This window comes from Spermophilus citellus, assembly GCF_964194105.1.
Source record: "Spermophilus citellus genome assembly, chromosome: 8".
In the NCBI taxonomy this organism is placed as follows: domain Eukaryota; kingdom Metazoa; phylum Chordata; class Mammalia; order Rodentia; family Sciuridae; genus Spermophilus; species Spermophilus citellus.
In genome coordinates this window covers 40844994-40871830 of record NC_138189.1, presented here as the reverse complement: position 1 = coordinate 40871830, position 26837 = coordinate 40844994, and the positions used below count along the sequence as shown (strand labels likewise).

The following is a 26837-nucleotide window of genomic DNA, read 5'->3' as shown; positions in this document are numbered from 1 at the left end:
ATGGTAGTACTGAGGTGGAAATTTATTCGACTGGGAAAACCAGGTGTCCAATGTGAAACTGTAATTTAAATATAAGTAATAATTGTAACATAATTGGATGCTTAGAGGATTAAAACTATAATACTTGATGAGTATATGCTTGTTAAGATATTTAATAAATTGTATAAATGTTTATGCATCTATTCCTGTATGCCAAAAATGTGACTTATTATTTCATAGTTAATCAGGAAGTTTGTATATTTTTTTTCATTTTCCTCTAAGACTTCAGTGCTCTGGCTGCTCGGCATCATAGCAATAACTTTTTTATGTCTTCGATATCTAATCTTTGTACATGCTTTTTTTTCACATATAGAATAAGTGAAGTAAGCATAGCTTCTTCCCTGTAAAAGTGGTAGCATAAAGCAGTCAAGGAAGACTTAGAAAATAAGGACCCATGGAAAAACAAAATTGGCACGCAATAGCAATCATTTCATACAGAATTTCTCCAAGGGAAGTTTCTAGATCTCTTCCCCATCCCCAACTCACGCTCAACTTTCTTGCTTATAGAATCACTGAGAAAACAGAAGCCATTAGAAAACTTCCTTATTTTCTATCACCAAATAACACCTTTTCTTTTTTATTTATTTATCTCTTTTTGTGTTTTTTTTTGTAACTGGGAGTTGAACCTAGGACTTTGTGAATGCAAGCAAATGCTTTGCCGCTGAGCTACATCCCAGGCCTCTACCAACTTTTCTATATCTCTACACGTGTATTTTTCGTTTCTTCCTTTATATTAAAAAGGCAAGTAGCCAAGTGCAGGGTGCACACCTGTAATCCCAGCTACTGGGGAAGCTAAGGCAGGAGGATGGCAAGTTTGAAACAAGCCTCAGTAGCCAGTTCTCAGTTTAGTGAGAACTGTCTCAAAATATAAAACAAAAAAGGTTGGGGGGTATAGCTCAGTGGTAGAGCACCCCTGGGTTTAATCCCCCTGTACCATTAGAGAGAAAAAAAGCAATATACTGTCTCTGCTACAAACATCGACTTTTTCACCTATGCAGACCCTCTCTATTTTTACTTCTCATAAATTTACCTTTGTCAAATACCCCTTATCTAGATTAAGTTTTTCCTCTTCTCTGAATTTTCACCATTACATCCAAACAGGAGAGAACATCTCCTCTCTTGACCCTTGATTGCTTCTCCAACTTCAATCCATTTGGGGATTTTTTTTTTGCTTCATTTTATAACAGACTTGAAAGAGTTTATATATTTGCTGTCTCCACAATCATTTGGTTCAATTGTCCCTCAACTCCCCTTAAATTAGGCTTTTATTTTCCAATACTTTCCAGACACTGTCTTTGTCAGGGCCCCCAATGATTTCTACATCACCAAATTTAGTGTTCAAATATCAGCACTCCTTTTTTAAACCTCAAAGAAGTATTAGAACAGTAAAACAAATAGCTTAAAATGTATAAAAATTCAAAAAATATACAGATAAGTAGTCCATGGAGCCAGTTTCTTATGTAATCTCATCAAAGCACAAATCTGACATTCCATTTGTTTGCTTGTAGTCCTTACATAGCCTCCTGTCACACCTACCTTTATTTTTTTTATTTTAGTTTTTAGTTGTAGTTGGACAATTTAGTTTTTAGTTGTAGTTGTAAAGGACAAAATACCTTTATCTATGTATTTTTATGTGTGTTGAGGGTCGAATCCAGGGCCTCACAAGTATTAGGCAAGCGCTCTACCACTGAGCCACAACCCCAGCCCCATCTCACGCCTACTTTTAAATTTAATGTCTTTACCATTGTTTTCAGGACCACGCATGTCATGCATTTTCTCTAATCTCCCCTCACACCTACACTCTGGGTATACACTGTCCACCCTGTCACTCCTCAGACATGCCAAGCATGTCCCAATCTCAGACCTTTTTTTAAAAAATTTTGTTGTTGTTGTTGTAGATGGACAGAATGCATTTATTTTATTTGTTTCTTTTTATGTGGTACTGAGGATGGAACCCAGTGTCTCATGCATAGGCAAGTGCTCTGCCACTGAGCTGCAGCCTCATCCCCTGGGTTCAGGGCTTTTGAAGTTCCTCTGTATCTCTGCCTAGAATGTTCTTTCAGGCATCCACTTTATTTTGTACCTCACTTTCTTTGAGTCTCTGATCAAGTGCCTGTTCCTCATTCCTCAGAGACCATTTCTGACCATTTGTTTTGTCCTCTCTAATCCTTTCGCCCTGCTTTGTTTGTCATAGCTTTTCCAACTGCCTGGCACTGCCAAGTGATGATTGACTGTCTCCTCCCACCTGAAGGCGAGCTTGTGCAGGAGGGGCTCTATTTAATTTATAGTTATTTGCCAGCACTCAGAAGAGAACTTTGAAAACAATAGAAATTCATCAAATATTTGTTGAATGAAAGTGGATTAATAGTTGCTGCCAACTAAACTTTTATACATGTTAGCACACATTCTATTTGCTTTTGAGATTTTTTAGTCATTCCCACAGATACAGTAGGTATGCACTAAGGTGCACAGATTCTTAATATTCTTTCATTTTGTAGTTTGGGCACACAATAAAACTGGAGAAAGTAAATTGTGATATTAATTAATCATATCATGTGAGTATTTTATGGCTAAAAATCACTTTCACATTACTTTGATGTTCTCACAAGTTAGGTTAGTTAACAACAAAGAAATTAAGGCTCAAGATTTATTTCTTACTGGAAAAAAGTATGAACATTAAGTAGCTATACAGGTGTGAAAATACTGCATCAGTATTTCTTTTCTTTTTTTTTTTAAAGAGAGAGAATTTTTTTTAATATTTATTTTTCAGTTTTCGGCAGACACAACATCTTTGTTTGTTGTGGTGCTGAGAATCAAACCCAGGCTGCACGCATGCCACGCAAGCGCGCTACCGCTTGAGCCATATCCCCAGCCCTGCTTCAGTATTTCTATAAACGTCTAAGTTCTGTTACTTTTGTTTTTAGAATTGTTGAGGGAGAGTTGTAAATGTTGTTATTTTGAAGTCCTCACTTTCTGTACATTGGTTACGGATCCTTCTGTTAGTTGTCTGACTTCCAGAGTGTCTTTTAAATTAGGGAATTTACCTAGTTAGGCAGGTTGGTATGGGGGGAGATGTTAGGTTCAAGAAATCATGTGAAACTATTCACTATTGAAAGGGCATTGCTCCAAGGGACAAAACTGGAGTTTTTTTTTTTTTTTGGTGTGTGTGTGTGTGTGTGTGTGTGTGTAGATTCAAGGCAGCAATTGAAAAGAGAAAGAAAAAGCAAGTTCTTGCTAAGTTGCTTAGGACCTCTCTAAGTTGCTGAAGTTGGCTTTGAACTTTTTTTTTTATATTAATTTTTTTTTAGTTATCGGAGGTCACAACATCTTTGTTGGTATGTGGTGCTGAGGATCGAACCTGGGCCGCACGCATGCCAGGCGAGCACGCTACCGCTTGAGCCATATCCCCAGCCCGGCTTTGAACTTTTGATCTTCCTGCCTCAGCTTCCTTAGCCACTGCAATTACAGTGTACATCACTGAGTCTGGCTGAAATTTCAATTTATACCACTTGATAGCAATTTCATATAGATACCGAAAGGAAATAAACATTAAGTCTCAGTGGTGAGCAAGACAGGCAAGGTCCTTGCCCTCCTGAAGCAGTTGATAAATTCTCAGGACTTAAAACATATGGAATGTTTGTTAAAATTTCTGAGAAGTAAGTGACCACATATTTGTCTATCCCTTTGATTCTGCATTGCTTTGACCATCTTCAGGCTACCCAGGAGCTTGGATACCCAGGCTTCAGGCATATTTGCACAGAGGATTTACACTCTATTCTGTGGCCTGCTCTGGCTTCTGGTTTGTCTCCAGACACAATTAAAAGGAAGAATTGGTTCATGCATCACTAGAATATTAGGGTCTGGCTCTTGAGATTATCTAGAATGCTAGGTTAATAGTCTTCAAATTCAAAATCAAAAGTTAGGCAGTGATGGTAATTTTGGGATTTAAATTTTTTCTTCTGAAGTCTAGCTTGATTTGAACTTTTAAATCAAAGTTATTTGATTAAAGATTAACTTTTTTTTTTTTTTGGTATCAGGGATTGAACTCAGGGCCACTTGACCGCTGAGCCACTGTGTTTCTAGCCCTGTTTTGCATTTTATTGAGACAGGGTCACACTGAGTTGCTTAGTGCCTCGCTGTTGCTGAGGCTGGCTTTGAACTTGCTATCCTTCTGTCTCAGCCTCCGGAGCCACTATGATTACAGGCATGTGCCACTGCACCTGGCAAAAATTAAGTTTTGATTCACTAAGTGGCTGTTGGTTCTGGGGTATCATTGCTTTAAAGTATAGTTGTATATTTATTCATTGAAGTACTGAAATTTGGTACTATTGATACTTGCAAATATTTAATAGTATACTGTTTTTTTTCCACACTCTGCATATATAATCATCTACTATTTTCACTATATTTCTTTGAGGTAAGTTGCCGCAGTCTTGGCTGGGCACAGAATCACGAGCCACCACACAGCTTTGTAGATTCCCAACAGCAATTCTTTATTCCCGAACTCACACCGGCCTCCACACACATTCTGGGGCAATCCCAGTTCTGCTGCCACCCAATTCACCTACTACACGAGGCTTTTTTCCCAAAATGCTCTCTGAATCTCATGAGAGCTCAACGGGAGCTCAGGTAGCAGGAACGCCCTATTTCCAGCAGCAATAATCCTCAACATCGAACTTCCCTAAAACCCAAGGTCTTAAACTGGGAACGCCCTAAACCCAAGGACCAGGATACTATACTTCCTCAAACTGCAGGATACACCCTAATCCTGGATCCACCCTCTTCCTTGAGTAGGGTCACCTTTCTCAAACACACATGCAATGTCAACAGCGAAATTAACATGGGGTACGCTCGCAAGGAAATCGATGCGTCATTCCTACTTGGTAATGGCCCTCAGGATCTCCCCCCTTCTGATTAATTAAACAACAAGCAATGTGGCTTAAGGACCGTGCCTGGTAGGTTGTCCAATTCAACATATGGTTCTTACCCGTCATGGGAAAACTGACCTTTAGGCGTCAGCCTCCTGTCTTAGGTTGAATCCCCTGCAATCAGATCAACCCGTCACTGACTACCGGTCCAGCATTCAGCCATGCTTGTGGATAGGCCTATGCACCAGTGGGGGGGTGAGGTTCTTGCCTCACCTCTGTTGGCCCCCAAATTTAGCCTTGGTGCCAGTGGGGGGGGTGAGGTTCTTAGCCTCACCTCTGTTGGCCCCCAAATTTTAGACCATCACTAGTAGAAGGGAGGAAGATACAGAAATGCCACGACACCAAGCCAATTGACGGCTCCTTTGGAAAAATTGCGTCACTGGTGACACCATCAGCAAAGATATGCCAGCAGTACCACAATTAACATGGGGTGCGCTGGCAAGGAAATTGCATCACTGGTGACACGATCAGCAAAGATATGCCAGCAGTACCACAATTCGCTGCACCAGATGATATTTCACAATGCATGCAACTGATATATAGTCCAGGCAAGTTCTCAGGCAGTTCAAATCGGAGGAGTCTATCAATATGTCCATTTCCTCCCAAAGTAAATCGAGTCCTTGATTGAGCATTACTTGTTGAGTTATATTCATTGATGCATCAGTTTATACAGTTTACTGTGATGGCTATCATAGAAGCTGTAGTTTGGTTTTATCTTAGTCTTCACTGGCACTGGGATGGAGATGGAAATTCTGGCAATGATGCTAAAGAGACATTATCCTGAACAGAATTATTAAATATAATGAAAAGAAAAGGTGAAAGTAAACAAACAGATCTGTTAACTTCCTTAAAAAACAATCCTTAACAGCTGTTTACCTAATTTAAATTAGTAAGCAAACAGATCTGTTAACCACCTTTAAAAACAATCATTAACAGCTGTTTACCTAATTTAAATTAAACCATTTAAATCACGTGAATAAAAAAAAATTCGGATCCATTTATTCATGAGCGCTCCTCATAAATGAAATATGGACATACACACATACAGACATACAACACAAAACAGAAATGTGCACACAACATACAACACATAAGACAATAGTAAATAAAGGCCTTGTAGCTATACCTAGGTGAAATCTCCATTGCAATGTTTAAGAACTCCACAGTCAAAAAATAAAACACAGTCAAAAAATAAAACTGATCAGAAAAACATTAATCTAGGTTTGTATGAGCTCAAAAAATAAAATAGAACTTTACGATGTGGGAAAAATGCAATAATAAAATAGATATTGAAAAAAGCACCGTGGTTAATCACTGTCGCAGATGTAAGAATAGCCAAGCTGGAGCTCTGGATATCAGCTGTTATGGATTTGAGTCAAATCATCTTCTTTTTCTGTAGAAATTGCTTTAGTTAATCTCTCTGGAATCCAAATCGGCTGCTGTTCTCCCTGTGGAAAAACACAAACGGAACCCCGATTCCAGACAATAACTGGGTCGGGACCTTTCCATTGTCCTGTTAGAATATCTTTCCAAAGTACCTTAGGCTTACGTACATTTTTCGGGTACATATGTCTTTCCGCAGCACTAAGTCCTGATGAATCCAAATTTAAAAAGTTTAGAGTAAAAAGGGTTATTTTAAGTTTATCTTTGGGGGATATATACCCCTTACCAATTCCCTCTTTTTGCTTTAATAGGTACGTTTTAATAGTTTGATGAGCTCTTTCAACTATGCCTTGTCCCTGTGGATTGTATGGGATTCCTGTTATATGAGTAATACCAAATGATGAGCAAAATTGTTTAAAAGAGGCAGATGTATAACCAGGACCGTTATCAGTTTTTAACTGTTTAGGAACACCCACAGTGGAAAAATTTTGTAAGCAATGAGCTATAACATCTTTAGTTTTTTCTCCGGGATGAAGGGAGCCCATCAAAAATCCAGAAGAAGTATCAACTGTAACATGTAAATATTTTAATTTTCCAAATTCTGGCAAGTGTGTGACGTCCATCTGCCAAATATGGTTAGGTATCAGTCCTCTAGGATTGACTCCAAGATTAACTTGTGGTAAAAAGGTCACACAATTTTGACATTGTTTTATTATATGCCTGGCTTGTTCCTTAGTTATTTTAAAATGCTTTTGTAAAGTATTAGCATTAACATGAAACCTTTTATGAAAATTTGTAGCTTCTAATGTAGAGAAAATATGTACGTCATGTGTAGTTTTATCTGCTAAATCATTGCCCAAACTAAGGGCTCCAGGCAATCCTGTATGTGCCCTAATATGTCCTATAAAGAATGGATCTTTTCTGTCCCATATTAGACTTTGTATAGTGGAAAACAAAGAAAAAACAGTAGAGGAAGGGTAAATCCTACCAGCATCTTCAAGGGAATTAATAGCATTAACTATATACTGACTATCAGAAAATAAATTAAATACAGAATCTTTGAACATCACAAAAGCTTGTATAACTGCATTAAGCTCTACCTTTTGAGCTGATTGTTTGGGTACTAAAAATGTAAAAGTTTGATCAGGGGTAACTATGGCTGCTGTACCATTATTAGACCCATCAGTGAATATATTTGGAGCATTCATGATAGGTGTTTTCCTTGTCATTTTAGGAAAAACTACAGGATGCTTAGACCAAAAAGACAACAAAGGATTCGATGGCAAATGATTATCAAATGAAACATTAGATTTACACATGATTATTGCCCAAGTATTTAACTCATTAGCTAACTCATCAGTTTGATCTATAGTATATGGAGTAATAATTTTATTGGGAGAAATTCCAAACACTCCCTTTGCTGCTCTTATTCCTTTGAGTATTAATTGTCCTACAGCCTCAGGATACCTAGTAAGAATAGTGTTAGGAGAATAAGATAAATGTATCCACAATAATGGACCTTCTTGCCAAAATACTCCTGTAGGAATATTTTTTGTTGGTAGTACAATAAATAATAAAGGCAAACTTATATCAATTCTATCTAGATGCATATTTTCCATATATGTTTCAATAATTTTTAATGCCTTTCTAGCTTTAGGAGTTAACATTCGGGGTGAATTTGGATCTGATGGACCTTTTAGAATATCAAATAAAGGTCCCAACTCTCCTGTTGGTATGCCTAGATAAGGCCTTATCCAATTTATGTCTCCCAATAACTTTTGAAAATCGTTGAGTGATTTGAGTTGATCTACTCGTATTTGAATTTTCGGTGGACGGACCATGGTTGAGGATAATAGAACTCCTAAATAATTAATTGGAAAATTTAATTGTATTTTATCTATTCCTATCTCTAGATTATAATTTTTTAATAAGTTCGTAAGTGTGGCATAACATTCCAGCAATATGTTTTTATCTTTATGTGCTAATAATACATCATCCATATAGTGAAATATTTTTAGTTCAGGATTTTGATTTCTAAGTGGCTGGATTGCTTTATTAACATAGATTTGACACATAGTTGGACTGTTAGCCATTCCTTGAGGGAGTACTTTCCACTCATATCTCTCATCAGGACCTTCATGATTTAATGCAGGGATAGTAAATGCAAAACGTGGACTATCCTCAGGATGAATTGGAATCGAAAAAAAACAATCTTTAATATCTATGGCTAAAACATGCCACGTTTTTGGTAAAGCAGACAATTGAGGAATCCCTGATTGAGCAGGTCCCATAATAACCATCTCATTATTAATGGCTCTTAAATCTTGCAATAATCTCCATTTACCCGATTTCTTTTTGATGACAAAAATGGGAGTATTATGGGGAGATACGGAAGGTTGTAAATGTCCTTCCGCTAATTGTTGTTTGACCAGATCATGGGCTACTTGTATCTTTTCTTTAGTCAAGGGCCACTGAGGAACCCACACTGGTCTTTCTGATTTCCAAGTAATTTTGATTGTCTCAGTGGCCCTTTCTGAAAATCCGACCCATGTCTGTCTGTTCCTTGATCTAATTGAATTGGTGCTGCTAAACCTTGTTCTTGTTTTCCTAATCTTTTTTCTTTCTTAACACCTTGTCTAGTCCTAGTAGTGGGCGCATTAGAATTGATGTTATTTGTTAACATCAAACCTAGTTGATCCAGGACATCTCGTCCCCATAAATTAATAGGAAGGTGATCCAAAACATATGGCTGTATAGTTCCTTCACATCCTTCAGGATCCTTCCAATCTAATACCATAGAACTTCTATGGGGATTAGTCGCCACTCCTAGGCCTCGAAGCGTTTGAGTGGCTTGTTGTAATGGCCAATGTTTTGGCCATTCTCGACGAGATATGATGCTAAGGTCAGCACCTGTGTCCAGTAGCCCATTAAACTCGTGACCTTGAATATTTAGTTTTAGCATCGGGCGAGAATCTAAATTTAAAGACAACATAGCCCAATCTACACCTGTGGAGCCTAATCCCTTAGAACCTCTTTCTACATTATGACTAGAGAACTTATTATGTAGGCTGGGTATTATTAACAACGGTGCTATTCTATCTCCAGGTGAAATTACTGATATACCTCCTGGAGAACTAGCTATAATTTTTATTTCACCTACATAATCAGGATCAATTACCCCAGGACTTATCATAAGTCCTTTTAATGTAGATGAACTACGTCCCAATAATAAGCCTACTGTTCCTTGGGGAAGAGGTCCTTTTACTCCTGTAGGAATGATTTGAACTCCCATCTCTGGAGTTAATACTGCTCTGGCAGAGGCACAGATGTCCAACCCTGCGCTCCCTTGGGTTTGTCTGATGAGGGATTTAATGGACAATGTGTCCTGGGCACCACCCTGATGGTGTTGCTGGGTTCCTCCACTGCCCCATATATTTGTGGTTGTGGGCCCCGGAGCATTGGGCCCCTCAGTCCGTTTTTTGGCAATGAAGCCTGATGCCTTTCTCCACGATATCGTGGGTAAATACCTGATCCTTGTCCGTTTTTTGATAACGGAGTACCTTCTATGGTGGTTTGAGAACGGCATTCATTAGCCCAATGTCTCCCTCTACGGCATCGTGGGCAAATACCCGGTATTCTATTCCTTTGATTTCTAGTTTTGTTAAAACCTCCTCTTACAGGGCAACTCCTTTTAAAATGTCCTGTTTGTTCGCAATTATAGCATGTTTCTGGCCTAGCATCTAAAGCCTGTTGTACTGCAGCTGCCAAGACTTGCCCTTGTTCATTAATATCTCTACATAATTTAATATATGTATTTAAGTCTTCATGTCTCCATGGTCTAATAACCTCTCTGCAGCAACGATTCGCTTTGTCATAAGCAAGTTGTTTTATTAATGGCATTGCTTGATCTGTATCCCCAAAAATTTTGGCGGCTGTTTGAATAAGCCTATCTACAAAGTCAGCGTAAGGTTCATTAGGTCTCTGTATTACCTTAGATAGCTGACCTTGTGAATCTCCATGTCCTTGTAAAGTCTTCCATGCCCTAACTGCGTCTGCAGCAATTTGTGCATATATAGCAGGATCATATTCAATTTGTTGCCGTTGACCCTCATAAGATCCTTGTCCTAAAAGCATATCTAGATTTCTTTGAGGGTAACCAGCTGCTGCATTTTGCCTAGCTGTCTCCGTGCAAAATTCCTCATTGGCAACTTTCCATAACAAATATTGTCCTCCATTTAGCACAGATTTACACATGCTAGCCCAATCTGCTGGCGTCATGTCCAAGTTAGTAATGGATTCGACCATGCTTACCGTGAAGGAAGCTTGGGGACCGTAGGTTGTTACAGCCTCCTTTAACTGCTTCACTGTTTTAAAATCTAAAGCACGGTGAATTCACTGCCCTCCTACCTGCTCAAGTACAGAGCATGCTAATCTTTGAGGTCCTGTCTCAGGATCCCACTTATCAACTACGGGGTTTGAGGGCCACTCAGCTGTTTCCATCGGTGGGGCTGTTGGTTGAATTACGCCCTCTGGTAATAAAACGGAGTTAGTAACAGCCTCTTGTTGTGGCCTTTTTCCTAATAACCCCTTTTCCTTTAAATTTTCTTCCTCTGACTAGCTCGAGAGACCTTCTCTTTTGCTTGATCTAAAATGTCTTTCTCCATGGTCTGAATCTCTAACAATTTACTTAACACCTTTTCAGTTTCTTTTTTACTAATTTCTAATCTTCTATAAAGATAACGCAACCCAATAAGATAACACAGGACAAAACCACAACTGAATGAAACAAAAACTGAATAAAAATTCGCTGTATCAATTTTCTCTTTCTCCGGGCTGACAAACTTCAAACCTTGAGCCATCCATTTTTCCCAGTTTGCCTGAGAAATTTCTAGGGACAGGCAACTTGAAATAAAAACAAAATAAATCACAACAAGAACACATTGTTTTTTGAAATGGTCACCCATTCTCAGGGGCGAGCAATTACACTTACCTCCAAGTTTCAGACGCTCCGCGTACGGGCCACCAAATGCCGCAGTCTTGGCTGGACACAGAATCACGAGCCACCACACAGCTTTGTAGATTCAAACAGCAATTCTTTATTCCCGAACTCACACCGGCCTCCACACACGTTCTGGGGCAATCCCAGTTCTGCTGCCACCCAATTCACCTACTACACGAGGCTTTTTTCCCAAAATGCTCTCTGAATCTCATGAGAGCTCAACGGGAGCTCAGGTAGCAGGAACGCCCTATTTCCAGCAGCAATAATCCTCAACATCGAACTTCCCTAAAACCCAAGGTCTTAAACTGGGAACGCCCTAAACCCAAGGAGCGGGATACTTCCTCAAACTGCAGGATACACCCTAATCCTGGATCCACCCTCGTCCTTGAGTAGGGTCACCTTTCTCAAACATACATGCAATGTCAACAGCGAAATTAACATGGGGTACGCTGGCAAGGAAATCGATGTGTCATTCCTACTTGGTAATGGCCCTCAGCAGTAAGTGTTATAGCCATCTCCATTTTACAAATGAGCAAACTGAAGAGGAGTTAAGTAACATGCACAAGATCACACAGCTAGGTACAGGCAGAATTTGAACCTTGACAGTTTGCTCCAGAGCCTGTGCCGGTGAGCTCTCTCATCTGTGTGGCTGTGGGGAGTTTCAGAACCCTTGTCCTGGATAGTAGAGAGAGTACAGATTTGGTGTCCAGAAGTTAGCAGCTTCAGATACTAAGCATAATTGTTGACTAAGTGCTGCTCATTAAAGCATCTATTTAAAAAGTAACTTTTTAAATAGAATTCCCCTCCCCCATCTACTTTTCCACAAATGTGAATTAACCAACTAATATCTTCATTTTAGAGTTTAGATGGTACTGTTAAGCATAGGTCTGAGGCACAGTTGGAAGGCCACATAAAGCACTAACTAGTTTGCTGACAATAAATCCACATAAGTGTAACCTCATTCCTATCTTAGTGACTTAACTTGCTGTATGGTCTTCACTGAGCCTTTGAAGAGTCTTCTCGTTTGTAATAAAGGAAAAATGTCAATCTTTTGGAAGGACATGAAATCATTCATATACTCAACATGTGTTGAACATCATTGCTTGAGGAATGGAGGAATAGTGCTAAAACTATCAAAGTTCTTATATTTATGAAGGTTAGATTTTATTAGAGGAAGAATATGGTAAAGAAATTACTACATAATATTAGGTAGTAATAAGGGCTATGAAGAAAAATGAAGCTAGGTGTAAGTTTAAATGTATCTACTCATTGATACATCTTTCAAGAAATGGAGCTTAAATTGCCTTCTCCTGAGTATGTGCTGGTATAGTGACCCACTTGCCCTCTCACATTAGCATTAGTAGAGATGCCAATGTACATATCCTAAGTCCAGATCATAAAAGGCATGTTCCCTCCTCTTTGCTTTGTTTTCTTGTATCACTTCTTCTGGGAGAAAGTAGCAGCCATGTCGTGAGGGCACTCAAGCAGCTCTGTGGAGAGGCCCATGCAGGGTTCTTTCCATCCGCTAGTTAGGAACTGAGGCTTCCTAGCAATAGTTACTTGAGTGAGTCATCTGGAAGTGGATCCTCTATCCCCAGTTAAGCGTTCAGATGACTACAGCCCCAGCTGACATATTGATAGCAATTTTATGACAGACTCTGAGTCAGAACCCAGTTAAGCTACTCTGAATTCCTGGGTACATAGAAACTGTGAAATAAGTAAATTTTGTTTTAAGCTTCTAAGTTTTGGGGTAATATGTTATAATAGCAAAATATATTATGTATCATATAACTAATACACTGGGTAAGACATTAGAGATTGTTATGATGGAGTTTTCATTTTATATAACATTGCTAAGAAAGACCTCCTTGAAGATGTGGCATTTGAACAGGGACTGAAATAAGAGAGTAAGCAGGTCGGGAAGCTATCTATGGATAGAACATATAAGACCCAGGGAATGGCAACTGTAAAGGGTCTGAAGTGCGCACATGTTTGACATGTTTGAGGAGCAGTGGGAGGTGTAGCTGAAGTACTGTGATCCAGGGGAACAGTGATAACAGGCGAGGTTGAGAGAGAGGCAAAGGGACTGCATTATAGGGCAAAATGAGGATTTAGAATACAAGCCAGAGTACATTGGGAAAACACTTGGAGGTTTTAGAGCTGTGATGTAGCATGATCAGATTTATGTTATACAGGATCATGTATGTAAGGAATGTGGGGATTCAGGTAGATCCTTGATATATGGTAGCAGATCTCACCACAAAAGACTAAGGGGAAGAATCCCCCCAAAATTCTGTTTGTGATATGTAGAAATGGCTGCTGTTGCCTTTTTATCTGTTGAGCTCCACTACAGTGTGATTGAGCTGTTATGAAGACTCGCCAGTTCTTGCTTTATCCTTTGTAAGTAGAGGCAAGTGAAGATGCTACATACCTTATAATGACACTAATGTTTGTAATCACATTATGATTCACAGGAGTGGTATTTTTCTGAGACTGTTAACTAAAAAGTTGAGCCTGAAGCAGTAGCTTATTAATGTACAATCTCAAATCCTGGAGTTCAAAGATACCTAGGTGTCAGTTGGACCAATTCTGAGTTTTTAGATTGGTAAAAGAGACCCCCCCCCAAAAAAGAAAAAAAAAACTAGTAGAGGAAGGAACCACTTGAGCACATGTCTCTGTTTTTTTGAGTTTACACCTCTTTGAAAAAGATGGCATTAGGGTCTGGGGACATAGCTCAGTTGGTAGAATGCTTGCTTCACATGCACAAGGCCCTGGGTTTAATCCCCAGCACTGCAAAAAAAGAAAAGATGCCATTGAGAATTGAACCATTCTTTGCTCATATTAGGGACCACATTGCTATTGACCATATTCAAAGTTGGACAAGGAAGAAATAACTGGGTTCTGGTGACTTCCACTCCAGAGTAGCTCAACCAATATTTTAAATTTTTTCTAATAAAGGAAAAATTAAGCTCCCTGAAGAAGTAAGTGTTATAAAACTCTTAGCTTTTTATTCATTTTATAAAAGGAGATTCTGAAAACATTGATAGGCCCAAATACTTAGTCTACATTTAAGTGAAAATGGCACTAATTGAATTTTAAAGATGAATGTTGAGCCCTCTAAAGCTGGACATCTGAGAAACCATATTCATAAAAAAGCAGTGGAGTTATCATAGTCAGTTCAGATCAGCATTTTGTTATTCCTCTGATGTGATATTTTGAACAGTTTTTATAGAACATAAATTTTTAAATTGTGCTCTTTGTAGCAAATATTGGAGAGAGTTGAAGTTTTGGTAGAACCCTAATCTTAGATCTAAATATAACCCTGGTTAAGATTTAAGATTTTGGGATGTTTATGTGTGTGTGTGTGTGTGTGTGTGTGTGTGTGTGTATACACAGTACATTTTTAATTCTTATTACAACCGGGATATATATTCACCATAGGAAGTTTAGAAATTCTGCATATATACAATGGAATTAAAATCTTAATTTGAGAACTGCTTCAATAAATATATTGCAAGTTGAGAAAGATTTTTCTCAGCTGGGCATGATGGCACAAACCTTAACAAGTCTAGTGACTGTGGAGGTTGAGGCATGAGTATCGCAAGTTCAAAGTCGGCCTCAGCAACTTAGCGAGGTCCTAAGCAACTTATTAAGACCCTATCTCAAAATGAAAAATAAAGAGAGCTGGGGATATGTCTCAATGATTAAGCGCCCCTGTGTTCAATCCCTGATACAAACAAACAAACAAATAAAAACAAACAAACAAGCCAAAACAAAAAACAAACCTTTTTCTCTACTTGTGATCATTTAGGATGTGATGTTTTGGTTTTGTAAAGTTAATAGCCGTTAAACCTTAAGAAAAATACAAGCATTTTATATCTGGGCTTCTCATATTCAGAAAATTTTGAGAATGTCAACAGTTTCAGTTTGTAGAGGGTTAATGAACTGAGAATTGCTGATGATCCCCAAGTTTGGATAGGAAGGAGGACTGAGTGATACCAGATTGTGCGGCTAAATAAGCTGGAAAGCAAGAGCACATACAGAACATTTATTCATACCATATTTTTATGAATGTCAGAGGAAAAATTAAGAATAGCTTGGGAGAAGAGATCAGAATTTGGGTATCAGTATCAAAGAAAAGTTATGATGATAATTAGAGATTTATTAAAGTTTTTTAGTAAGTGAAGATGAAACTAGTGGAGACAAAAATATGTTTATGATGTTATGAACAAGTCTTGTATCTCTGATTTGGTCTTAAAGACATAATTCACTTAGACACTTTGACCTCTCATAAATAAGATAACCATATTCCTTCTGCCCTGAATAAGTAAATATTCTGCTGGTAGTACAAGCAACTATTCTTTAACATAAAGAGTTACCTTAGAAGCACTCACACTGGCTCTATCTTAAATCACTTTTGTGAGGCCAATTTTTTTTTTAATGAAGAACATGGATTTTGGAATTATCTGACTCCTGGGTTTGAATTCTTTCTTTTTAATTAACAAGTTAATTATTTACTTAATCTTGAGAAAGTGGTTTAATCTTCTATTATGTAACTGAACATGACAATACCTACATATTAGAGGTGTTGTAAGAATTAAGTTGATAGTAAATGTACTATATGGAACTTAGCATCTGGTATATCATAAGCCCTCAATAACTATTAGCTGTTTTCATGAAGATGAGTATGTTGATGATACCTTGGGTTCCTGGTTTGGGCTTTCCTATCTAAGTTCTTCTGTCCCATTAATATGACCTGACAGAAAATAACATTAGGAAGCAAAATATTGGTTGATTTGAAGTGGATGGCAGATACCACCCATGTCTTTCAAATGATGATGGCTTTTGGAAAGATGATTTGTTTAGTGTTGAGTTTTAATTTGAGTTCATTCATACATTAATTAATAGAACTAACACATGAAAAGTTCTTTGAGTACCTAGTATGCAAAAAACATTCAACAAATGTTGTGTCATTACTAGCTGTTACCATTTGTTCATTTATTCTTTCCTTTATCCAACAAATATTTAGTAAGAGACAACTAGCTGCCAATTTCAATGCTAGACATGGTGGGCTGTAGGTGAACTATATAAACAGGGCCTTTTCCATTATGAAGATGAGGTTATAGTGGAGGTTTCTAAGTCCTGGATTTTAGTGTCTTTGTCAATAAAAATCAAATACTGCTTTAAATTTTCAGGTTAATATCATCCTATGATACTTAGTTAACTGATTGACTATATGCTGAAAATTTGTTCAGCAAATACTTATGAATACCTGCTATATGTAGCACTGTGCTGGTGCTAGGGATATAACAGTAACCAGAGAAGATAAGATGCCTGTCCTCATAGAGCATTAAGTCAATCCATGAGGCACACATCGATGAGGTGATTAATATGATCAGTATTACAAAGGCCAAAATACTAGGTTTATGTACTTGCTTTGTGTAGCAGAAACTAAAAATGACTATTATTTTTTATAAAAGTGATATTATAAAGGATTTATCCAATTAACTTTTTCCTCCTGGTTTGTGAGTTTACATTTTCTTTCTGCTGAAATAGGAGCTGTTGGACATCATGGAGATAACTTAGTAGAGAAGATCATTTCGGTGCTTCCACAACTTCCAGGCCACACAAATGATGTGATGGTTAATATGGTAGAGCTCACTGCACTCCAGCAGGAAGAGGAGAATCAGAATGTGGTTGCACCAGGCTGTCTTGCACAATCCAAGTAAGTTGTGTAGTTTTGTTCTCTTGTTCTCTCTTTTCCCTTTCTTCTTATTCTTCACTGAGTATCCACGTTCAAAGAAACACTGATGATTTGGTATAGTTGAAAAATTCATAACCTTAGAAAGAATCATTTTTAAATTAAAAATAATTACATCCATTAAACATAATAATAAGCCACAGAGTATGGCATTTTACAGAAGTGTTACTTGGAGATGATATAAGCTTGTTTCCACTGTCAATTGAATCAGTTGATGTATCTCAATTTTAAAGATAGTTTCATATGGAATTGTGACTAGGCCTCCTCATTTTTTTTCCCCATTTGACTAAAAAATGACACAGATAGCTATGAACCAATGCCATCTTTTAATAAGTAAATGATAAGCTCTTGGGCATCAATGGGAGAAGTTTTTGTTTGTAAGTATATTATTTTTACATGCTTAAAGCAACGAAAGATGGACTAGGTATGTAGTTCAGTTAGTAGAATGATTGCCTCGCATACATAAGGCCCTGGGTTCAATCCCTAGAACCACACACACACACACACACACACACACACACATAACAAAAAAAAAAAAAAGAAAGAAAAAACATGGAATACTTGAAACCATATAATATTTCAGAATTATTTAAAACAATTATTATTGTTTTAAAAATTGTACTAAAAGGGAAAAAGATGTCTAAAACTGTTTCTCTTATTTCTGTTTTTAAATAAGAATCTTTTGGCATTATAGTTTTAAATTTTAAATATAATATATACATTTGGAATTTCCTACCATATACATAATTTATTTGGAACTCTTAAAATTTTAACTTTTTTGTGGATAGTTAATAACATATAACAGATGCCCAGAGCGTGCATATGGATCAGCATGGGAAGAAAATGAAAAATTCTAGACCTTGTCTTGTATATGTGTGTGTGTGGTGGGGAGGTACTGGGGACTGAACCCCCAAGGCTTTGTCTGTGCCAAGCTTGTGCACTATCATTGAGCTATACCCCTAGCTTTTAAAAAAATTATTTTGAGGTAGAATCTCAGTAAATAGTTCAGGCTTCCTCAAACATGTAATCCTCCTGCTTCAGCCTTCAAAGTAGCTAGAATTACAAATGTGTACCACTGCACCCTGGCTGACTGTCTTCTTTTTAATGCTTGAACATATAATAAAATCATAGACCAAGGGTCTGCAGCTATATAAACCTAGAAATAACTGTGGTTGTATATACTTATCACTATTAGAGGGCTTTTCAGAAGTTAATTATTAAGGATTTAACTGTGAGTCTTATTTTAGGCTAAGTAATATGAAGGACATAAAAGTATATAAAATATCATTCTAGCCTTTAAGGACCCCCCTTTCTTGTTTGTAACAATGATTTATCCCAGGTATAATAAGAACAAGAAAACTTAAAATGATATGAAATCAAGACTAATGTGTTTGTGCTACAAATTATAATTCCTTTAAGTGAAGTATCAGGATAATGTTGTCTTTGTAGGGACAGTCTGGGCCTTGTGGAAGGGGTGATGCTTGAATTGATTACGTCTTGAGAGATATAGAAAAAAGGAGGGGACTAGCATGAACACAGGTATAGAAACATAGGATCTGTAGTGACGGGGTGTAGAGAAGAGAGACAACCTTAGTGGACCACTGCTGCCATCAACTCTGTGAACATTTTTCAGGACATATTACATGCCAGGCATAGATACTCCCAGGCATTTACATTTGGGGAGTCATTTTCAGTATCACAGAAACCCAAATTGGTGGGTATTATCATTCCATTACAATTTTATAGGTAGGTAAACTGAGGCAAAGAAACATTTAGTAACATATTAAGTGTATAGAGGTAGAGCTGGAAATGAGCCCACCACTTCCAACTGTAGAACAAGAGCAAGCAAGCTCCCCAGAGAAGTTTGCAAAAGAGTGGTGTTGAATCCATCAATTTTAATGAGCAGGAAAAGACACAAATTCTTAGAAGTATAATAAGACAAATGTTAGAATAAAGGTGGCTTCGAGATCTATAACTTATGTTTTCATATGGCCAATTTATTTAATTTTGATTCTTAAGCATTCATTCTATCTTAAGCTTAGTTCAAGTGTCAGCCAGGTCAGTCTTTTTTTTTTAGAGAGATAGAGAGATTTTTTAATATTTATTTTTTAGTTTTCGGAGGACACAACATCTTTATTTGTATGTGGTGCTGAGGATTGAACCCAGTGCCGTGTGCATGCCAGGCGAGCGTGCTACCGCTTGAGCCACATCCCCAGCCTGCCAGGTCAGTCTTGAAGTCCCATATCACTTGCCAGTGATTGATGGAGAAATGAGCAGATGATAAGAGGGAGTCTTCTTAGGACTTCTTGCTCAGATTTCTTTGCTTCTTTTTTCCCATTTTTTATTGGTACTTATAATTGTATATAATGATGTGATTTGTTGTTATATATTTATAAATGTACACAATATAACAATATAATTTGGCCAATATCATTCCTCAGTAGAAATACTGAGCAGGAATATATGAAGGACATAAAAGTATATAAAATATCATTCTAGCCTTTAAGGAACCCTTTTCTTGCTTGTAACAATGATTTATCTCAGCTAGAATTACAAATGTGTACCACTGCCCCCTGGTACACATCTTTTCTTCCCCTCCTCCATGCCCCTGGTCCCTTTCCTTTACTCTACTTGTCTCCCTTTGATTTTCATGGGTCCCCTTCTACCTTTCTTTCCTTTTTCCTCTCTAGCTTCTGCATATCAAAGAAAACATATGTCCCTTGACCTTCTAGGTTTGACTTATTTTGCTTATCATAAAGATCTCTAGTTTCATCCATTTTGCTGCAAATGACATTTCATTTTTATTTATGGCTGAATAAAACTCCATTGCATATACATACATTTTCCATTAATTTGCTGATGAATACCTAGACTGGTTCCATAGTTTGATTATTGTGAATTATGATGCTATAAGCAAGGGTCTGCATATATCACTGTAGCATATTGACTTTAATTCTTTAGGATAAATGCTGAGGAGTGAGTGTATCTGGGTCATAGGTAGTTCCATGCCTATCTTTTGAGGAACTCCATGCTGATTTCCACAGTGATTGCACTAATTTCCAATCCCCCACCCCCTAAAAACAATAAAAATGTGAAGAGAGAGCCTACATAATGGGAGAAAATCTTTGCTAGGAGCTCTTCTGATAGAGGATTAATATCCAAAACTATATAAAGAACCCCAAAAACTTAAGGCCAAAAAAAAAAAAGTTAATAAATGAGCAAATGAACTAAATAGACACTTCTCAAAAGATCAAATACAAATGGCCAACAAATATATGAAAAAATGTTCAACATCATTAGCAATTAAGGCAATGTTAATCAAAACTACACTGAAATTTCATCTCACTCTAGTCAGAATGGCGATCATCAAGAATACAAAACAAAGCCGGGCACGATGTCGCATGCCTGCAATTCTAGAGGCTTGAGAGACTGAGGTAGGAGGATAGAAAGTTCAAAGCCAGCCTCAGGAACTTAGTGAGTCCTTGAGCAACTCAGTGAGACCCTGTCTCTTAATAGAACAAAAAATGGTTGGGGATGTGGCTAAGTGATCAAGCCACCTCTGGGTTCAAACTCTAGAATAATAATAATAATAATAATAATAATAATAATAATAATAATAAAAAATGCTGAAGAAGATATGGAGAAAAAGGAACACTTTTTACACTGTTGGTGGAAATGTAAATTAGTTTCTTTGCTTTTTAAAAACGATTTAAGAGACATACAGAACCTTCTATTGCTCTCATTGCTCCCCCAACTCCCGAGGGTTCTCATGTAAATCTCAAAATTGCTGCAGCCATCTTGCTGATGCCCAGAAGTTGATGCTAACCCATGGAAGGTACCGTGACAAATATTGCTGCAAAGAGCACTATGGTTTTCCCCCTATATTCTCTGGAGCTCATATTGTGTGGGTGAATACATTCCCTTATTGTTTAAACCAAACCAAATTGCTTTTTTCTATTATTTGTAATCCTGGCACATTTTTTATACCTTGTTATTTCATCTTTAAAACAAAGACGTTGCTTTAACTGACTTCTAAGCCTCTTATTGCCCTTAAAATAATCCATCCTAACTCGATCCTTGCTGTGACTCAGTTCCACCTCTCAACACTTAGACTATGTTCATTTATGTGTTTTTTCTTATAATTCTTTTTCTCCATTGGTGTTCTTCTCAATAGATTAGGAACAAATGTAATCCTAGACAATAGGCTTTGAGTACCATCCAAAGATGAGAGTATGTTCACAAATCTCAAAGATGAGTTCTAGAGGGATCTGAATGAAGAAGAAAATGAGAACAATTCTGGTGAAATAGTGAAACTAGAATGAGGTTGTACATGAAAAAGAGATAGGTGGTAAGAAAATTATAAGCAAAAATAGTGTTATGAGTTGGATATGAGCTGTCCCCTAAAAGCTCACATATGAGACAATGCAAGAAGGTTCAGATGAGAAATGATTGAAAGAGTTGTAAGAGTCTTAACCCAATCAATGGATTAATCCCCTGGTAGGGATTAACTGAGTGGTAACTAAAGTGGTAAGGTATGACTAGAGGAGGTGAGAATTAGGGTGTGGCTTTGGGGTGTGTGTGTGTGTGTGTGTGTGTGTTTTATTTTGAGAAAAAGGAAAAAGACAATATATTGCTTTGCTAGCAAAGGAGAAATACAAGGGGACTCCTGCCCCAAAGTCTGTGATTCTACCTATCAGCAGGAACAGGGGGGTTTTAACAGGTGATTCAGAGAAAATGAGATTGGAGAGATCAGGAGGAAGAAGATCAGGAAAAGAAGATCAAGGAGGAGAAGATTAGGAAGGAGAAGGTTAGGAAAAAGAAGATCAGGGAAGAGAAGGTCAGGGAGAAAAAGGTTGGGAAAAAGAAAACAAAAACATGTAAGTTTCAAAGGAACAAGGGATATAGTCAAAGCATCAACTGAACCCCTGTTACAGTTCCCCATTGTCAATTTCTAGCTTCCATTTCTGTGGAAAATGGGTGATGACATCTCTAAGCTATTTCCCCTTTGAGGGGGTGAAGTTGGGGGAAGTAACCCAAAGTCCTTGTTTTCTATCAGCTGGGGTGTGGATAGTTAAGAGCATCTAGCGTCAGAGCAGTCCAGAGGTCCACATGGCAGATGGCAGGTGACTGGACAAGGCATACTTAAGGCAGGGATCATGCTAAGACAACAATAAAGAGCAAAGCATTACATTTTTGTAATTAATTAGAACAAAAACTATTGATATTTCAGCCAGGGTCTCTGAAAACCATGAGGACAGTGACTCATAGTATTATGAGTGAAAAACAGATCAAGTTCATCAATGTAGGAGGTTAGGAAGATTTGTAGCTCAATGAAATCAGACTCAAATTAACTCGGGACAAATTAGGGACTCTTGTGATCAATACTATTATTCATTCTCACACCAGAACCCTTTCTTTATAGACTCCAGCTTTACTTACTTTTTGGTAGAACTGACACAAGTGTGCATCTTAAGTTACATTTAAACAACCATTGTTTTTCCTTTTAAATGGTCCATGTAGGACTGTGTTTTTAGGTTATACTCTCGTGCCAGGTGTTTAAGACCAAGTTGGTCAAAATGACTTTGTTCCTACTTACTCTTAAGAGTCAGCTGAGATTCCTCAGAGATCACTCTTTGGGACATGTGTGAAGCTTCCTGGCTCTTTTAGCTTTTCTCTACCCATGGTGCCACTTGCCAGGATGGGTTGGGGTCTTGCTGACCACATGTGGCTTCTCTTGGAAGCATCAGGGACATTTATGTCTTTAAAGACCCTCCATTTTGCAGAATGTGCACTGATTGGCTTCCTATTCTCTAGGGTCCTCTCCATTTCCCTGATCAGCAGATCTGGTGGCTCACCAGAGTTGTAGGCCAGAGAGGAGTCGCATTGTTCTCTGGGTCCTGGCTGACTGTAGAGGGCAAGTGACAAAATGATTTTTCCTTGGCCTTTTTACTTTCTTGACTTTGGTCTCCAAGGTTTTGGTTTTAAACACCCAGCAAAACAGTTTCACCAGACTTAAAAAGGGAGTAACAGGTTATAACTTCAATATCTATATTTTTACAGTCACCCCTTTCATTTAATTGGGTATTAGTACTGGAAATCAGCATTATATAATATTTTTCCTGTAGGTGATGGCTGTATTATCTCAAATTAGCCCAAGGGTTTTTTTTTTTTTTTTTTTTTTTTTTTTTAGAAGCGGTACTTCTATACAACATTAATAGGCAACAGTTAATAACGTTAACAAGGAAAATAAAAAATGAAATTACAGAGCAAAAACATATTTAGTTTGTGTAATAGCTATGAACAAAGAAAAATCTTGAACCTTTACTTAGTTATACCTATTTCCCCTGTTTGAGACCATAGTAATCTTTATAACAAAAATCAATCTTTTGAACACAACTTTAAATGAACTGAAGTCTAGCCTATTTTTGAGCCATTTTAACAGGGATTAAGGTGGGAGGCAGAGCCTTATCTTAGGTAAGGCAGGGCTTTTAACAATTAACACAATACAACATTACACCATAAAGACAGACTAAGAGAGATTTTAACTTTCTTTTTTTTTTTTTTTTTAAGAGAGAGTGAGGAGAGAGAGAGAGAGAGAGAGAGAGAGAGAGAGAGAGAGAGAGAGAATTTTTAATATTTATTTTTTAGTTCTTGGCGGACACAACATCTTTGTTGGTATGTGGTGCTGAGGATCGAACCCGGGCCGCACGCATGCTAGGCGAGCGCGCTACCGCTTGAGCCACATCCCCAGCCCTTAACTTTCTTTTTGTGGAAAAAGTGGTGGTGTATATATTTGTAACGGGCAAGTGCAGACGTCTCTCTCTGCTTTCTAATCACAATGTGAGCTGCTTCCCTCTCCCACACTCTTTTGCCATGATGTCCTGCCTTACCTTGAGCCCCGAGGAATGGAGTCAGCATCTTATGGACTGATTCCTCTGAAATTGTGAGCCACTAAATAAACCTTTCTTCCTGTATAAGTGTTCTGGTCAGGTCTTTTAGTCACAGCAGTGAAAAAGCTGATTAAAACAAATGGCATAAAGCAGTTAACTGGGAGAAAGTGGTAGTTTTTCAGTCTTTCTTGGAAGACTTGATTTCATCACTTAATTTCTCTGCAAAGAAGAAATTGAAACAAGTCACTTTTCCTAGAATATACTTTATGTCCATCAAAGTATCAGGAAACCACTACCACCTCTGACAACTCTCCAGAAACTTCTCAATGACACCAGAGTGAGAATAAAAACATTTAGTACTAAAATGCAAAACAGATGGGTATTTTGGCAACAAATGTGCATGCAGTGGAATAATCTTTAAAAAGCAACTTTCTAACTATGATATAAGCCTTCAGAATAAAAATTTATTGCTAATATAATTTTCATAATAGGCTGTTTGTAATTATTGCAGTTGAAGTTACTGCCAATGCAAATGTGAAGTTGAGAACTTAAATGCATTACAACATGGTTTTCCAGTATGTGTCTATTATTCCCTGGATTATATGGAATATTTTTGGCAAGAAAGAGGCAGAGTATTTCTGTTCTTATGTTTTCCTCCTGTTGAAGTAGGTTTTTATTTTCTGTCCCCAGCTCAATTCTTCTAACCCATTAGTTAGTCTTTTTCAACTCCTTAAGCAACCTTTGTCCAATTCCCTTCCTGTATTGACAATATCTGTGCTTGGTGCCCCAGCTCTGGCCTATCCACTCACCCATGGTTATGCTGGTTCTGCTGAATCCAGTGTCCCCTTCTCTTATTGCTTCTCAATGCCTCCCATTGAAAGCCAAAGGCCTTAATATGGCCTAAAGTCTGTGTGCCATCTGACTTCCTTTTCCTCTCTGAACTTATTCTTTCCTCCTTACTTACTCTTCCAGCCACATAAGCAAGCTTCCTTGCTATTCCTCCAATGAAGCATGTAGGGTTCTGCCTCAGGGCTTTGACTCTTGATGTTTCCCCTCGTATTTCTTTTCTTCCTTTTTAGTGAGTCTTTTCATGATCATCTTAGCACTTCAATTTCCTCTATTTCATTTTTTTTCTTCCTGCACTTATTACTGTTGAATATAGTTATTTATGTTGTTTTTTCCACTAGAGAGTTTCACGATAACAGGGCTATTTGTCTCTTTTATTCACTGCTATGTCTCCTTGCCTAAATACTACCAGCACTCCAGAGATACCTGTTGAAAGGAATGAATGGTGATGGGTATTGTCAGGGTAGGACACATGAGGGGGAGTGTATTACTCGACTAAGAGAGAGCCAAAATAGAGAATGGACTTTCTAGACTCTAATTGTTGAATCTTTAAACAGTCATTAGTTTAGCAAAATATTTGTAAAATATTCAAAAGTATACTTTAAATATATGTGAAGAATGTACAAGGTACTGATGACATTATGTTTCTCCATAGAGGATTGTTAGGTGACTGAAAAGTTAGTGAAGTGAAGATGGAGGAAAGAAGAGGGTACTTACTATATTTATTAGTTTGTGTGTTCTGAGTATTCAGTCATATGAATATATATCTTATTAAAAATAGATAGAAATAATATTTCAATAAAAACATTACTTCTTCTTAAGGTCAAGTTCTCTGCTCGTAGGAAAGAAAGTTAACCTCTTACTTTTCAACCTCTAGAAAGCTTCTCTTGCCTATGTGTCCTCCTTCCCCTGTGAACTATTATTTCTTTTAAAAGGTTTATTAAAATGCTACATTGTAATTGTTATATCTTTCTTTTCTATTAAATTGTAACTTCCTTGAAAGTAGTAATTGTATCCTGGCACTCAAAGAGGTGCTAGTGAATTGAATAAAACAACCAATAAATGGTCAAATAAATATTTTTGAATAAATTTTAACATTAGATTTGAGGCCAAATATAAAAATAATGCCATAAATCCTTGAAAAGCTTTATATGCCTCATTTCAGTACTTAAGTCATTGAAGAGCATTTTTGATTGGCATTTATATATATAGCCATGGGTTGCTTAAGATTGAGATTTACTCTGAGAAATTTGTTCTTATGTGATTTCATTGTTTTGAGACTATCACAGCTTGTACCTCCACAAACCTGTATAGTTTAGGTCAATCACTCTACATGTCCTCTTGATGAAATGAAGAAGTACGGATATGGGATGTATAAGTTAAATAGTATGTAAATGCATACTATTTAACAATAAACTTAAAAGAAGAAATACACTTTAACATTAAAAGTAAAGAATAATAAATGCATAAACCAGTAACAGTGTTTAGTTGTTTATCAAGTACTATACATAATTGCTTTCTTATACTTCATACAGCAGGCAGTGCAGTAATGCAGCATCACCACCAACACACCTTGAGCTGCAGAGTCACTAGACATACAGGAACTGTTCAGCTCCATCAAATTTTATGGGACTGCCATCATCTTTGTGTTCCATTGTTGATTGAAACGTTATTATATGGTGTGTGTCTGTGAGTGTGTCCATGAGCACCTCTTATTTCTTTCATTAAGTTTCTGCAGGCAGGACAGGCTTTTTGTGTGTACTCTTTACCAAATGCACTGCATTGTCTAAGTCAGAAGAAAGTAAGTAAAATTCAGTAACTGAATTTTGTCAGGCATTGTGTTAGATATTTTAGTTATTGTTTCACTTAATTCAACAGCAACATTAGAAGGTAGATATTATTATTATTATTTTGTTGTTGTTTTTATAGAAGTTGAGAGAAGATTCTTAAGCAACTTGATCTAAGTCAAATTTTCCCTAAGTGAGGGCTGG

At 37.4% G+C, this 26837-nt stretch overlaps 1 protein-coding gene across 3 annotated transcripts in view; it reads left to right on the top strand.

Annotated features, from left to right (window-relative positions):
- The window catches only part of SCFD2 (sec1 family domain containing 2), a 416855-nt gene that overhangs the window by 2109 nt on the left and 387909 nt on the right, over positions 1-26837 (top strand). For all 3 annotated transcript variants that reach the window (XM_081303332.1, XM_081303333.1, XM_081303334.1), the window contains exon 2: positions 16906-17074. In XM_081303332.1, the coding sequence (XP_081159458.1) occupies positions 16906-17074 (169 nt within the window). The remainder of the gene's footprint in view (positions 1-16905; positions 17075-26837) is intronic.